The sequence below is a fragment of the Staurois parvus genome, unplaced genomic scaffold, assembly GCF_062004578.1.
Source record: "Staurois parvus isolate SC_StPar_1 unplaced genomic scaffold, SC_StPar_1.0 ptg000009l, whole genome shotgun sequence".
Taxonomy (NCBI): Eukaryota; Metazoa; Chordata; class Amphibia; order Anura; family Ranidae; genus Staurois; species Staurois parvus.
Genome location: NW_028317805.1, coordinates 6667168 through 6683015, shown reverse-complemented (window position 1 = coordinate 6683015; position 15848 = coordinate 6667168). Strand labels below are relative to the sequence as shown.

Genomic DNA, 15848 nt, shown 5'->3' with positions numbered 1-15848 from the left:
ACACAGACCAATGGGATGTCCCTGTGATCAACCAGCCCCGTCCTACACGTTTCACTGTGATGACATCTTTTAAGCACTAGACACTGCAGGAATAATACTTGTACAGGATTTTCATGATTTTATTTTTATATGTTTAATTTAAAAACAATTTTGTTGCACATGATTTATTTATTTATTTATTTATTTATTTTTGAACAATTGCACGTTTTTTACATGATCAATTTCGATATGCCAATGGGATGATATGATTTGTTGTTTAGACCTCCTCTACTATATTTAGTGATATAACTGTTGAAGCTAATGCTGTTACAGATTTCCATTCACTTGTAGTCAAAAAGTACCGTTTTGATACTTGTTTAAATAGCAGCGGCTATTTTTCATATACAAGAGATCCATGGTGCAGACATATACACACCTATGGTGTTGTCAATTGCCTGGCTGTGTAGTGTGTATGGGGCTGATGTGTGTGAATCACAAGATTGGTCGAGCAGAATAATGAATCCTTTGGAACTGAAATTATAAACAAGTATGTATTTCAACATGAATGTTACTTTATATTTTATATCTTTACTATGCCTTTACAATAATTAGCACATGGACTACTTTGAATTTTGGAATATCTTTCACAGGCCTTGGGTAGTCTGCGCATTTGATACCTACTTTTGGGTTCTGAGGCATGGTTGCCTAGACCTTAATAAGAGCCTAATACTTCACATTTTCTTCTCATACTGTCCATTCTGCTCTATTTAGACAAACAATATAACTGTTTGCGGTTGACATCGCTCTCACATGTATTTCTCTATTTTTATTTTTTTCTCCCAGGTGCCACTTATCATACCCTGCCACCGAGTGATTTGCAGCGACGGCAAAATTGGCAACTACAGCGGCGGCAATAGTAATCACGTGAAGCTCTGGTTATTGTCGCACGAGAAAAACGTGAAGGAAACATGAAAATGTTCTCAGCATTCTTCACCTCGAGTTGTACCGCAGCCAAAACACATAACAGCGCTATAGGTTTGCACGTTAGAGTAGAATTCTGCAAAAATGGTAAATATTTGATTGACATATGATTATAATACAGCATCAGAAGTGGCACCACTATATTAGAAAGGCTTGCGTACCTCCTAAGGGATGCAGCTAGTGTGCTGGGTCTTGTTTTTACATTTTACAGGAGAATGAATACAGCAGACTGCTCCTGTTGGGCTTGTAGTTTGCTCCCACCCTCAGTCCTGTTTTGTTCCAGTTTTAATGCCCATTAATGTAAGGAAAAGAGAGGGAGGGGCGTGGCAAATCTGAGGTCCAACTGCCCCTCCATGGAAGCATCTGGCTAATAGAAAAGGAACAGTGTAGCTTTGCGTGCTGCTAAAGTCAAAATAAAATACAGCAGACGCACACACACCTCCCTGTTACTGCCTGGCTTTGTACTGAGATCCTGTACCTCTGCCAAGCTTGATGCCCAGCATTCCCACCTAATCTTTGATGTCTCCGCTTCCAGAACAATGTTTCACATATGTCATTGTCACAAATACACAGGAAAAAAAATATATTGCAAAATTTTTAAAGGAAATTCTATTGTGATGTCTGTTAAGATATTTTTCACTGCCTTTCATATCTTAAATAGTTGTTGAAAAGATACAAATAACAGTTTTCTTTTTTTGTTTGCTGGCTTCCTTTGTAGTTTTCTGTGTTTTCATGCCAGTAAAAATAAAATTACATACGACAAGGGTATTGGGTTACTAAAAATGGTGATTGTTAGCTGTGCTATGCTTTTTCAAAGAATAAATTTGGCTGCTGTGTTTCATATTTATTGTGGCTTGAGTTTTACACATTGTCCCTGTTTATTAAGCATATACATAACACATATAGATATAATATATCTTGTTGAGGTACTCAAATGTAGCATGTTCTACTTGGACATGGTCTTAGAGAGTTTAAAGCACAATTTAAAAAAAAAATACACCCTGCACTTTACCACCCATGTAACTTTTTTTTTTAATTCCCTTTATACATACTTATAAGACAGTAGTCTTTTATCACAGGTCATTCCTCCTGTTGTCTGGAGTCAGCAGTGGTCGGTCCTTGCTGAACCATTAAACATCACTCGTATAATGACATATGAACAATGTTTTGTTATGCGGTACTGTGAAGATGCCATCATTCAGCCTGAAAAAGAGGCACAATCTAGTGGTGGATTGGAATTTCTTCAGGGAAAATTGCTGGGTATAAGGTGGGTATTGCAGAGAGAGTGCAGGGCAATTTATTTTTCATTTTTGTTTAAAACATGAAGTTCTGCTGTAAGGGTATAGTGTGCACAGCAACAACATAGCCTAATGGGGGAGATTTACTAAAACTGGTGCAGTCAGAATCTGGTGCAGCTGTGCATAGTAACCAATCGGCTTTTAGTTTTTATTGTCAAAGCTTAATTGAACTTCAGTTGAATTGAAATTAGAAGCTGATTGGCTACTATGCACAGCTGTACCCGATTCTGAGATTGTGTGCACCAGTTTTGGTAAATCTCTTCCATTGTGTCAACCAACGTTTTATATTTGCAGCCACAACTTGACACATTGATAGCTATAAGTTATTCTGAAGGGGTATACATAACCTTAAGTCACTTATACTGTGCCCTTTCCACCTAGTAAATCAAAGCGCAGAGCATTTTGTATTTGAATATTACCCACATAGTAAACAATGCTTTAGCAAATACACTGTGTGCACAATTATTAGGTGAGTATTTTGACCAAATCATCATTTTTATGCATATTGTCCAACTCCAAGCTGTATAAACTTGATAGCTTATTGGATTAAAGCATATCAGGTGATGTGTATTTGTGTAATGAGGGAGGGTGTGGCCTAAGCAGATCAACACGCTATATCAAGGCCAAAAAAGAGATTTAACTGAGTCTGAAAAGTCAAAAATTGCAAAAAGTCTTTCAGAGGGATGCAGCATTCTTGAAATTGCTAAGATATAACCATCAAACATTTTGTTGGAAATAGTCAACAGGGTTGCAAGAAACGTGTTGAGGGGACAAAAAATGCTAATTAAATGCCAAACATTTGAGAAGAATCAAACATGAACCCATTATCCTCCAGTGCTGTCATATTCCAGAACTGCAACCCGCCTGGAATTCCCAGAAGTAAAAGGTGTTCATTGCTCAGAGACATGGTCAAGGTATGGAAGGCTGAAACCCGACCACCACTGAACTAAACACATAAGTTGAAACATCAAGACTGGGCCAAGAAATATCTGAAGACAGATTTTTCAAAGGTTTTATGGACCAATGAGATGAGAGTGACTCTTGACGGACTAGATGGATGGGCCCGTGGCTGGATCAGTAATGGAAACAGAGCTCCACTTCAGCTCAGATGCCAGCAAGGTGGAGGTGGGTTACTGGAATGGACAGGTATAAAAGATGACCTAGTGGGACCTTTTCGGGTTGAAGATGGACTCAAAATCAACTCCCAAACCTATTGCCAATTTTTAAAAGACACTTTCTTCAAGCAGTGGTATAGGAAAAAAGTCTTCATCTGTCAAGACCATAATATTTATGCAGGACAATGCTCCATCACATGCATCGAAGTACTCCACTGTGTGGCTAGCCAATAAAGGCCTTAAAGATGAAAGAATAATGACATGGCCCCCTTATTCACCTGACCTAAACCCTATTGAGAACTTGTGGGCTCTTCTTAAATGGGAGACTTACGGTGGAAGAGAACAGTACAGTGAACTGAACTGTGGGAGGCTGTGGTTGCTGCTGCACAAAAATTTGCTCATCAAGAAACTGACAGACTCAATGAATGGAAGGCTTATGACTGTTATTGAAAATAGGGTTGGCTATATTGGTCACGTTTTATTTTTTTTGTTTTTTTATTTTTTTATTTTTTTTTAAATGTCGGTTGTTTATTATTCTCACTTTAACAGATGAAAATAAACAAGTGAGATGGGAAAATTTTCGTTTTTCATTTAGTTGTACATTAATTCTGCACATTAATAGTTGCCCAATAATTGTGCTTACATAGATATTGTACTAAGAAAGCCAAAACCTCACTTTTACTTTCTTAAATATTCAGGTTTGAAGTTCATTATCATTTTGGATTGACCGAGAGCACTGTAGTTGTGCAATAATGAAATTAATCCTCAAAAATACAACTTGCCTAATACACCCAGTGTATATAGATCAGTCCCTTAGCTCACAATCTATTATTCTACCACAATTGGGAGAAGGAGGTTAACCTACCAGAATGTTTTTGCATTGTGTGATTTATTAATGTAACCTTTTGTAATAGCTGGAGCATGACAAATACCTTCTAGTGCAGGAAACTATATCTCAATGACACTGACTTAAAATAGATGGGACATACCAAATAAATTGATTACAAATACTTCCTTATGGTACATAGATAATCTCCATACATTGTGTTTGCAGCTATTTGAAATATTTTTGATTTGTTTTGTATGTAATTTGCTGTTTTTAAAGGTTTTAAAGCGCATGAAAAAATGCATGAGTAAACTTTCCCACCTGCATCATGTGGTATTCACCTGCATAAGATGTGCACAGGGGCAGACTGACCATTCGAGAACTCGGGTACTGCCCGAGGGCCCGGGGTAAGTAGGGGGCCCCATGAGATGCCCCTGGTACCTTTTATAGGCTTTTTTGGGTGTGTTTTAAGTGTGGGCAAGGACACAGGGGCCCCATGGTCCCCTATTGCCCGGGGGCCCCATGAGCTGTCAGTCCGCCCCTGGATGTGCATTGATCAATAGTTTAATGGTGACATGTGTTGCCCTGTACACACAATCTATTGTAGAGTAATTCTCAGTGTCAGAAATTCAATTTGTGTTCAAATATGAGGCATGTGATGTGGCACTGCACAGGTTAACCCATGACCTCTGTCTGTAGTCTTAAGAACTGACAGTTCCTGTGAAGAAACTACATATCCCACAATCCCTGGGTCTCATAATCTGGTGCTTGTGCAGGTGAAAGCTATACGGTAATTAGATCTGAAGCAGACACAAACAGGCAGAGCAGTTAACAGAGAGATCACTGTTTCATTAACTACTTGCCCTCTAGAAGATTTACCCCCCTTCCTGATCAGGCAATTTTGTGCGATATGGCGCTGCTACTTTACCTGACAATTGCGCGGTCATGCAACTCTGTACGTAAATTAAGTTTAAGTCCTTTTTTCCCACAAATAGAGATTTGGTATTTAATCACCTGTGCATTTTTTATTTTTTGCACTATAAACAAAAAAAGACCGGCAATTTTGAAAAAAAACAAAAAAATATTTTTGACTTTTTGATATAAAACATATCCAGTAAAAAAAATTTAAAAATCAAATTTCATCATAAATTTAGGCCAAAATGTATTCTGCTACATGTCTTTGCTAAAAAAAATTCCCAATACATGTAAATTAATTTGTTTTTATGAAAGTTGTAGTGTCTACAAATGGTGGTATATATACTGGAATTTTTATTTTTTTTATACTAATAATGGGGGCAATCAGCGACTTATTGCGGGACTGCGGCGTGCATTCTGACACTGGGGGGGGGAACTGACTAACTGCCACTGACATCCCACTGACACTAATACAGGGATCAGTGCTAATAGAAAGCACTGACACTGTACTAATGACACTGGGCAGGAAGGCTTAACGTGGGGTGATCAAAGGGTTAACAGTGTGCTGTTTTACATCATGTGCTGTGTGTGTTTTACTAGGGAGACATGCTGTGCAGAAAAATACACAGCAGCTTGTCCTTGCTGGCAGGAGAGAGACCAGTGTTGTTTACACACAAGTCTCTCCCCTGTCAGCTTTGCATGATGATCGCCGGTTGCAGGCAGGGAATCTCCGGCTGGGACCTGGTGATTGACATCCTGAGCCACTAATGGCGGCGCACGCGCGTTTGCCCCCTACCCGGAAATACAAATCACGTTTATATACGTGATTTTGCACAGCCCTGCTGCGCTGTAGCAGTAGTTCTACTATAGGGCAGTGGGAAAGTGGTTAAATTAGCACTCCCACATTTGTGATGCAATACAGGGGAAATGGTAAGGCATTCACTGGATGCAATTTGACCCAGAACAAGAAGTTGTCTGTCCCTGTAGTGACTAGGGGCAAGCTGGGTAAATGAATACATGGACAAAGGGGAATCGATCAGCCATGACACTACAAACTTCAGCTGCAACATATCAGCCCATCATTACATGGTAAGGCACACAAACAACACAAAAAATATAACTACACTAATATGTAGATACAACGAAAGCATTTGAAAGTGTACAGGGCTTTAATACAAAGTGCAGTGAAAACTGCATGCACTATCCTATAGGTGTTAGCATGGTTTACATTGTGGATGACCCCTGGTGAACTGATGTGCAGTCTGTGTACCCAAAAGGCAGCATGAAGCTTCAGAACACACTGTGGCTCATTACTCCGGTATGAACAGCCCCCTAAACATGAGCGACATTTTTGAGGATCCCTGAAGTCGAAAAATATAGCTTTCATGCAATAGGCATTGACGTTTGAGTCGTTAACCAACTCGCTTTAACTTTTTTTTCCTGTTTCGGTGTTGTGATATCGAGGTTAGAAACAGCCAGGCAAGTAGTGTTTTCAAAGAGAGGCCAGGCAGACTCTGTCTTTCTGTCTGTACAACTCCTTGCCTTGCAAAATGCAGCAAATTGCATGAATTTCCATCCGGAGAGAATACGTTAGAGCAGAAACGCTTGAATAGGCCCTAAGTGAAGTATGGGATTTGGGTATACTGATCTTTTACTAACCCCTTGTAGTCACAGCATTTAGAATTTTTGAAGAAATGAACAGGTTTTTAGAGTTTTATCTGTATTTAATGCAATAGTTGGATAGGTAAAATACATCTCTGTAATATGTTGCAGGACTTGCTGAACTCTAAACAGTAAATGTTTCACCCATCTCTCTTCAATAGAGGGCAGCCTAGATCATAAGAATTCACATCCTTTTCTTTCTTATTTTACGTATTTAGCAAATCCTTATTCGCCACAGTTTGTAGTGTGTTTTAAGAACACCTATAATAAGAATCGGCAAAAAAAAAATAAAAACTTGCAACCTGAGACAGCCTGCTGCCTGCTAGGATTACAGAACTGGCTTCGGCATCACATGTTCATGTTTTGAAAGGTGCTCTGGTAAGATACAACGATGAAGAATGGCCTTTCTCTGTCAGTTATTGCAGGGCCTGTTAATGATGCCCAGAGTGTGGGCCGCTGTGACCGCTAATGAAGGGTGCTAGGACATGAGAACCTCAGGGGGGTCTATTTAAAAACAGAGGTAAACCACTCAGCTTCTTAGGTGCAATGTTAGCATTCTTTGCAGGCCTAATAATGCTGATTTTCCTGTGATGTCTTGATCCTTCCCAGTATTGTGTTTGGCAAGACAACTTAATGATGGAGTACTGCGTGTTATGAAAATAAGCAGGAAGTCACGAGCGTTCATGTGCTTGGCCATAAAAAAATCAAAACCCGATATAATTTAGGTTTGCAATAAATTTAACTGGCACCTCCAGTCAAAAGAGGAAAACCTCTTTTCAGGCACATTTAATGGGCACTCTATCTTTTTTTTTTGGAACGTCAACTAGACATTGTAAGTGATATGATTTTTTTTTTTTCGACCCTCAATTATTTTTGCTTTAGTTACAGCCCTGCCTCTTGAAAAATTCTTGCAGTTAGCTGTATTGGAAAGCTGCATTGGTTTGGTACCTTCAGAATCCATAAATTGGGGGTATTTGTCCTGGGTAAAGCTAAATTTAAAAGCTGTAAAGTGATGGCAGTGGGGATTATGGGATGTGGGCAAAGATTTGTAGCTGTTTTTTTTAACAAATTTTTTTTTTATTGACTACAGGTTGAGGGTGTGGGTATGAAAATCAGAATCCTGCCAGTTTCTAGTCTGCTTGACCACCTTGTGTATCTAATTGCTATGCTTGAAACATGAGGCTGTTGCAGCTGTAGTCTAACATCATTCTACAAAGTGGAATCCTTTAGCTTCCTTTAGCTGATTTCAGCTCAGGATGGGGAGGATCAGGTAAGCCAGGTGTCTCAGGGGGTAGAGTTAGGATTGACCTTGTTCAAGTTACATGTCCCCCCCCCCCCCTTGCTCCAGTAGTGTTTTTTATTTAATTATTATTATTGAGTTTTTCAAGGTAAACTCACAAATAACTGATTGACAGCAGCGGGAGCCAATGAGGAGAGGGAGACCTGGGACAGCTGGGCTCCAATGCACATACCTGGATCAAGAGGGGGCTCAGATGAGGATGAGTAAATAACCTTCAGCCTTTACAACCACTTTAAACTTTTCAGTATTCTTTAGGCTGGTCCTGTGACACACAGGGTCCTCTTTCTCTTTGGAACATCATCTCTCTGGCTTCCGTCCCCTGCACTCCACCGAAACCGCCCTACTTAAAATCACCAACGACCTGCTAACCGCCAAAGCCAATGGCCACTATTCTATCCTCCTGCTCCTCGACCTCTCCGCAGCCTTCGACACTGTTGACCACCCTCTCCTCCTTGCCAAACTGCACTCCCTTGGCATCAAGGACGCTGCTCTCTCCTGGTTCTCCTCCTAACTTTCCCAACGCTCCTTCAACGTCACCTACAACACTGCCACCTCCCTCCCCCTCTCTGTCGGGGTCCCCCAAGGCTCTGTCCTTGGGCCCCTCCTCTTCTCCATCTATACCTCCTCCCTTGGCAAACTTATTCACTCCCACGGCTTCAATTACCACCTCTATGCCGACGACACCCAAATGTACCTCTCCACCCCCCACCTCACCCCCTCACTCTCTGCCCGCATCGCCCACCACCTAAATGACATATCAGAATGTCGCTCCATTTCCTCAAACTTAACCTATCCAAAACCGAACTCCTAGTCTTGCCCCCCCCCCCCCCATCCTCTCCATCACTACTAACAACGCCACCATCTCTCCCACCCCACATGCCAAAGTCCTGGGTGTCACCCTGGACTCTCACCTCTCCTTCCTACCCCACATCCAACTGCTATCTAGATCTTGCAGGCTCCACCTCCGCAACATCTCCAAGATACGCACATTCCTCACCCCAGACACCACCAAACAACTCGTACACTCTCTCATCATGTCACGCCTGGACTATTGCAATTCCCTTCTCACTGGCCTACCCAAACGAACGCTATCCCCACTCCAGTCGATCCTAAACTCAGCGGCTAGACTCATCCACCTCACCAACTGCTCCATTTCTGCCTCCCCCCTCTGCCATTCCCCTCATTGGCTCCCGATTGCCCAGCGCATCAAATTCAAACTGCTAACTCTGACCTACAATGCCATTCACAATGCCGCCCCAAACTACATAACTGACCTGATACCCAAATACTACCCTGCCCGTGCCCTCCGCTCCTCACAGGACCTCCTACTCTCTAGCTCCCTGGTCTCCTCCTTCCAACCCCGATTGCAGGACTTCTCCAGGACTTCCCCCATCCTCTGGAACTCCCTACTCCAATCCATCAGACTGTCACCTACCCTCCTCACCTTCAGGCTCACCCTGAAAACCCTCCTCTTCAGGGAAGCCTACCCCAACCTCACCTAACACCTGACCTCACCTAACAACTAACCTCCTCCACTCCTCCTACCACTCCATCCCCCACAGCCATCTCCTCCTGTACCACCTTCCCCTCCCTCCTAGATTGTAAGCTCGAAAGAGCAGGGCCCTCGAACCCTTGTGTATTGTATTGTTACTGTCTTGTCTCATGTTCTGTCCCCCTTGCTACTGTACAGCGCTGAGCATACCATTTGGCGCTATATAAATACTGTATAATAATAATATAATAACAATCTGTTTTTGGGTGGTCATCAATTAGCTATTTGCATCATTCTACTGTGGTGGTAGTGTGCTGTAGTCCATGATTCCAGTATTTCCAGGTTCATTCAGCCTGGAAGATTGAGAACATCTTACGGCAGAAAGAAATAATTGTGGTGGACCACACCAGGGAGGAAGGGAGTAATGTAGCCAGTGCTGCTTCCTTATTTTCACAAGTGGTGGAAGTTGGTTTTCAGAGTTAAATAAAGGTTAGTGTTGGGGTCAGAACATTTTAGGCTCAGTTTGGTGTTATGGTCAGGTTAACGTATATATTTAAAGCCAAAAGATTCTCTGCTTTATTTTAATAGAGCTACAGAATGGCTAAAACCACTTTTAGGTGTTGTCATTTCAATTCAGAGATTTACTTTCAGTTGCTGTCCTGTAGACACAACAGAAAGTGAGAGAAAATCTACAAAGTGACGTAAATACACTCTTAGGGGCTCTTTAACAATGGTGACTGTGGGGCAGTAAGAAAAAAAAGGCAGCGGAGGAGCAATTTTCCAACCTCCGGCCAAAGAAAAAAAAGGCAGCGGAGGAGCAATTTTCCAACCTCCGGCCATCCTATTGTCGGCAATGGAACCATTTACGTAAAGCGTTTTGAAAAAAAAAGGTTCCTGCACTGTTTTTTTGTGTTTTCAGGTGCAAATTCCATAGACATCTGTGCATGAAGTCACACAGATGGCAACCAAATTGCACCTGAAATCGCACTGACCTGCAGCTTTAAAATCATGCGACTTCAAGTGAAGTCGCACGATTTCAAAGTCTGATTAATTGTGAACCAGGGCTTAAGGGTAAGTTTTAACGTTAGTGAGTTTATGTTAAAGTCTAAGGCAGGGGTCTCCAAACTTTCTAAACAAAGGGCCAGTTTACTGTATTTCAGACTTTAGGGATCAATGGTGTCAATGAGAGAAATAGTGCTCCATCATTGGTGTCAGTGGGAGAAATAGTGCCTCAACATTGGTGTCAGTGGTAGAAATAGTGCCTCATCATTGGTGTCACTGGGAGAAATAGTGCCCCATCATTGGTGTCAGTGGGAGGAATAGTGCCTCATCATTGGTGTCAGTGGGAGAAATGATGCCTCATCATTGGTGTCAGGGGGAGAAATAGTGCCTCAACATTGGTGTCAGTGGTAGAAATAGTGCCCCATCATTGGTGTCAGTGGGAGAAATAGTGCCTCATCATTGGTGTCACTGGGAGAAATAGTGTCCCATCATTGGTGTCAGTGGGAGGAATAGTGCCTCATTATTGGTGTCAGTGGGAGAAATGATGCCTCATCATTGGTGTCAATGGAAGAAATAGTGCCCCATCATTGGTGTCACTGGGAAAATGAGTGCCCCATCATTGGTGTCAGTGGGAGGAATAGTGCCTCATCATTGGTGTCAGTGGGAGAAATGATGCCTCATCATTGGTGTCAGTGGGAGAAATGATGCCTCATCATTGGTGTCAATGGGAGAAATAGTGCCCCATCATTGGTGTCACTGGGAAAAGTAGTGCCCGTTGTGTATGTCAGTAACAATAACTATGCCCCATTGAGGAATAGGGTCTTGCATCAGTTGAAAGAAAAGTGCCCCTAGGGTTGCATAAAGCAAGCAAAGGGCCACCTTCCAGCCCCCGGGACGCAGTTTGGAGTCCACAGTTAGAAGTTGAAGCATGTTGGGCTTAGTTTTCTATTTAACTTTTTTGGTGGTGAAAACCGTGCACTAGATACTACCCAGGGTTTTCATATATTCATTTTACCATATTTTAACCAGCTAAGGATGCTTCCAGGGGAAGCCTTATTTGACATTTCAGCCAGTTTACAGGAGTGGAGGGGAATGTACTATAAAGTAGGATTACATGTAATTACACATAGTGCTGCTTGAAAACACATGTAACAGTTTTTCACTTGAAATAAGTACACATGGACCGAATGAAAGCTTGTACTTTCACCCAGAGTTCTGCAACTTTCAATTATTCTGCTTTTAAAGAAAATTCTGTTGGGCGCTGATTAGCAAAAAACACAAGTATTACATTTTTTCAGGGCCCCCTCCCATTTTCTGTTCTTAAATAGGGAGAATTTAACTCTTCTAGGCAGCCACGTGATACACAATAGAATAACTTCATACAGCTGTCGTCTGAACTTCATAAAAGAAAGAGCGCAAGAAAATGAAGCGTTAAATTCGCTGGCTTGTTGCGGTTATGGGTTGCCTGCATATTTATGACAACGCAAGTCAAAAGTAATGGTACAATAAAACAAACAAATATGAGCCAAATTAGAAAAATACACACGGGGGCCGTGTTCCTGGGACTTGGAATTGGGTTCCACTGACCTATCAAGTTACTCCCCCATTCAGTCTTGCAGTTCTTTTGAACTGCTGACATGGAGACACTGTGCAGCCAGGCACGACAGCTGGCTCTGCAGCATCTAATACCAACACATGCTGCTTTCGTCCATTTCCAGCAAGTAAGATAATGAAAGATTCAAAAATAATATTTGTTTTGGCGGCACATGATTTGCAGCGGAATGGATGCCCTTGACCACAAACAAAGCCAATTCTAGAATGGGTCAGTTGTGGAAAAAGGATTTGCAAGGATGATGATGTTTATCGAAGTTGGGGGAAAAAAACCCCAGGAAAATGCATTTAAAAATGGTTATGTCTTCCTTCCGCAAACAGAAATTTAGTTGTCAGTTAAGCTTGTGAAATAACCTTACATCTTTATTTCTGTATCCTGACATTTCACAGGACAGCTGAAAGCTGAAATCAGGCTTGCAGCATCAATGCTTGTTATAAGCTAATTGGAGGGAGTGGAATCCGTTCATATTAACCTCAAGGGGTCTACTTATAAAGCATTCACACAGCAGATGTTTTCTGGACATTCTTCTGATTGTGTTTTAGAGCATTTGCTTATAATGTTCAAAGGATTGGCTATATGTATGATGCATCAGCTGATGCACAAATCTTTAATTTTTCAATTTGACAGATGAATCTTGTTTGTAGTCTGAATCTTTTATACTGATGGTAGAGTCTTCTTTAATTGTAAAGGTTTTCATTTTAGTCTCCTAGATTGTAAGCTCGAAAGAGCAGGGCCCTCGATCCCCTCATGTTTTGCATTGTATTGGTATTGTTCTGTCACATGTTCTGTCCCTCTTTGTAATGTACAGCGCTGAGCGAACTATTGGCGCTTTATAAATACTGTATAATAATAATAATAATAATAGTCCCATCCATATTAAAAAACTATACAAAGCCAACACGCATTCCTTTTAAGCATTAAATTGATGAATTTCATATAATTGCAAGGAAAATAATTTCAAAAGAACATTTTATGTTTGCCTGCAACAGTCATGCACATGCAAAAGAATGCAACCATTGGGAAATGCATGTGTGGTCAGTCCTCCTTCTCTTCTATCATAGCATTATTGTTAAGGGAGGGCACAGACACATTATACAACTTAACATATAAGCTGTGTTCCCTGTATGCGCCCCCAACGCAATAAATTACCCATTGTTTTGGTATAATATGAAAGATGAGGTTGTACCGAGTAAATAGATATTCAACATGCCAAACCTTAAATTTGAGCGCACCCATGAAATGGCGACAAACTTCGGTACCTTATATGTTCCATAAGCGATGCTTTAAAAGCCCCCTTTAAGTCATCGGTTTTTGAAGGAATTTTATGTACTTGTGTGGAACTTACATTTTTTACATTTTAAGAAAAAAATTTTTTACTTAACTGGGACAAAAAGTCCCATATGTGATGATATTTTTAGTAGACGGGTTCTTTTAAAAGACCCTGGACATCTCCCCTGTGGGTTGCACTGCATTCAATTTTTTCCTGGCCATAGTGGCCAGGGACACTGAGATGAGGACCAGGAAGTGATGTTTTACACGCCGCTTCCAGGTCAGCAACCAAAAGGGGAAGAGAGCGAACATGTGTCCTCTCTGCTCCCTCCCCTCTACTCATTAGCACCTGCTATGCTGGACTCAGGCCCACAAATGGGCAAGCAGAGCCCGAGATACATTTTGGGGGCACCTTTACCAGGGGGGTGTGGATGGCAGCACAGACACTCGAATGCTCCCATCTGACATTTGCTTCCATCTGCAGATCGGTGTGTGTAGAACCACCCGCTGTCAGGTTCGTAAACCGAACAGACCTGTCAGTAAAAGGTTTACAGGAAGTGTTTTGTAAAATGTATATACTCTAGGACAGTGGTCCCTGAACTTTTTAAACAAAATACAGTCCATGAAACTCTTTGGAGACCAGACTGTGACCAATAAAGGTAGAAAGCTTCAGTGTCAATGAGAGTAACAAATGCCCCTGTGTTGGTGGCCATTGTTAGTTTATGTATTTATTTTGATTACAGGTACATATATATCATCTTCAATTTTACACAGCGCTTTACATATATTTTGTACATTCACATCAGTCCCTAACTCTCAAGCAGCTTACAGTCTAAGGTCCCTAACTCATTGTCGCAGCTGCTTTCCCCTCTCAGCCCCCTTGCTCTGTCCCTGCTCTCCTGGCTTTTTGAATGGGCCCCTCTCCCCTCCTGCAGAGATGAAAGGTATTCCTAAGACAAGCTGGAGCCACACCAGCTCTCTGCCCCCCACCCCCCCCCCGGTTGCCTAGGTGACTAGGGGGTCCGACATCGGTTTAAGAAGCTGATGCCAGGGCTCCCGAGGTATTCACCGCTGTGTAGCTGACGGAAGGAGCCCGAGCTGCGGCTGGGACCTTTCGTGGCAAGGCTCTGCAGAGACCCAAGCCTGCCTAGGACCCCCCAGAGCTGGGGAAGACTGTCTGCTAGACACCGGAGATCCATGAGTACATGCTCTCTCCCTGCTTCACTTGGACTGTTCCTGTGCTGACCCCACACCAAACCCCCTGTTGGATTACTTGCTACAGAGACTCACACCAAACCCCCTGTTGGATTACAATTGCTACAGAGACTCTTCCTTGGCTCTCGGTGTTGGACTTTAAGTGTGTTGGTAAAAGGCCAATCACAGCGACCTTTTACCACATGATCAGCTGTGTCCAGTGGCACAGCAGATCACCGAGTAAAATGCAGTTGCCGGTTATCGGCTGCACTTTCCTCATGCTGTCACAGTGTGAGGAAAGTACTGCTGATAACCGGCAACTGTCACAGAGCAGATCGGCACTGATGATCAGTGCCATGCAGTGCTACCCAGGTGTCCTACCCACCAGTGCCCAGCAGTGCAGCCAGTCAGCGCCGTCCATCAGTGCTTCCTATCAGTGCCTCATTAATGCCCACCAGTACCGCCTCATCAGTACCATCAGTGCTGCGTATCAGTGAAGGAGAAAAATGACCTGTTTTCAAAATTTTATAATAGGAACAAAGAAAAACTTTTTTTGTTTATAGCGCAAAAAACAAAACACCCAATGGTGAAATACCACCAAAAGAAAGCTCTATTTGTGTGAAAAACTGTAATATGGGTACAATGTCGCATGATCGCTCAATTGTCATTCAAAGTGTGAGAGTGCCAAAAGATGAAAATTGGCCTGGGCACAAAGTGGGTAAAAGTGGTTAATCTTTGTTAAAAAACCTGGAAGCTGATTGGTTTCTATGCACAGCTGCACCAGATTTTTCACTTCAGAGTTAGGCTACGTTCACACTAGCGTTGTGTGCAGGCGGCAGAGAGGCGTTTGGGAAGCGTTTTTACCTCTTCCCAAACGCCTCTGCCAATTCTCCACATTACAGCACATGGTGCTGCTCTAACGGGAGCGTTTGCGTCGCGGCAAAACGGACGCCTCTGGTTGAGTCAGGAGGCGTTGAAGCCTCCTATTCTAGTCTATGGTGCCGCTCTGCAAACGCCCAGCCGGGGTTTGCGGTGCAGTTGAGGGGCATTTGAGGAGTGGTAACACCATTCAAACTGCATTATAGGCGTTTGTGGGGCGTTTTTAACGCTCGGCAAACGCCTAGCAACCGCTGCTAAACCGCTGCTAAAAAACGCTCCGCAAATGCAGGACCAACGCTTGCCAAACGGGGCATTTGGCAAGCG

At 42.4% G+C, this 15848-nt stretch overlaps 1 protein-coding gene across 3 annotated transcripts in view; it reads left to right on the top strand.

Annotated features, from left to right (window-relative positions):
* The window catches only part of MGMT (O-6-methylguanine-DNA methyltransferase), a 625576-nt gene extending 623775 nt beyond the window's left edge, over positions 1 to 1801 (top strand). For all 3 annotated transcript variants that reach the window (XM_089669522.1, XM_089669514.1, XM_089669506.1), the window contains one exon: positions 823 to 1801. In XM_089669522.1, the coding sequence (XP_089525648.1) occupies positions 823 to 951 (129 nt within the window). In that variant the 3' untranslated portion in view covers positions 952 to 1801. The remainder of the gene's footprint in view (positions 1 to 822) is intronic.
* Positions 1802 to 15848: the final 14047 nt, after the last annotated feature.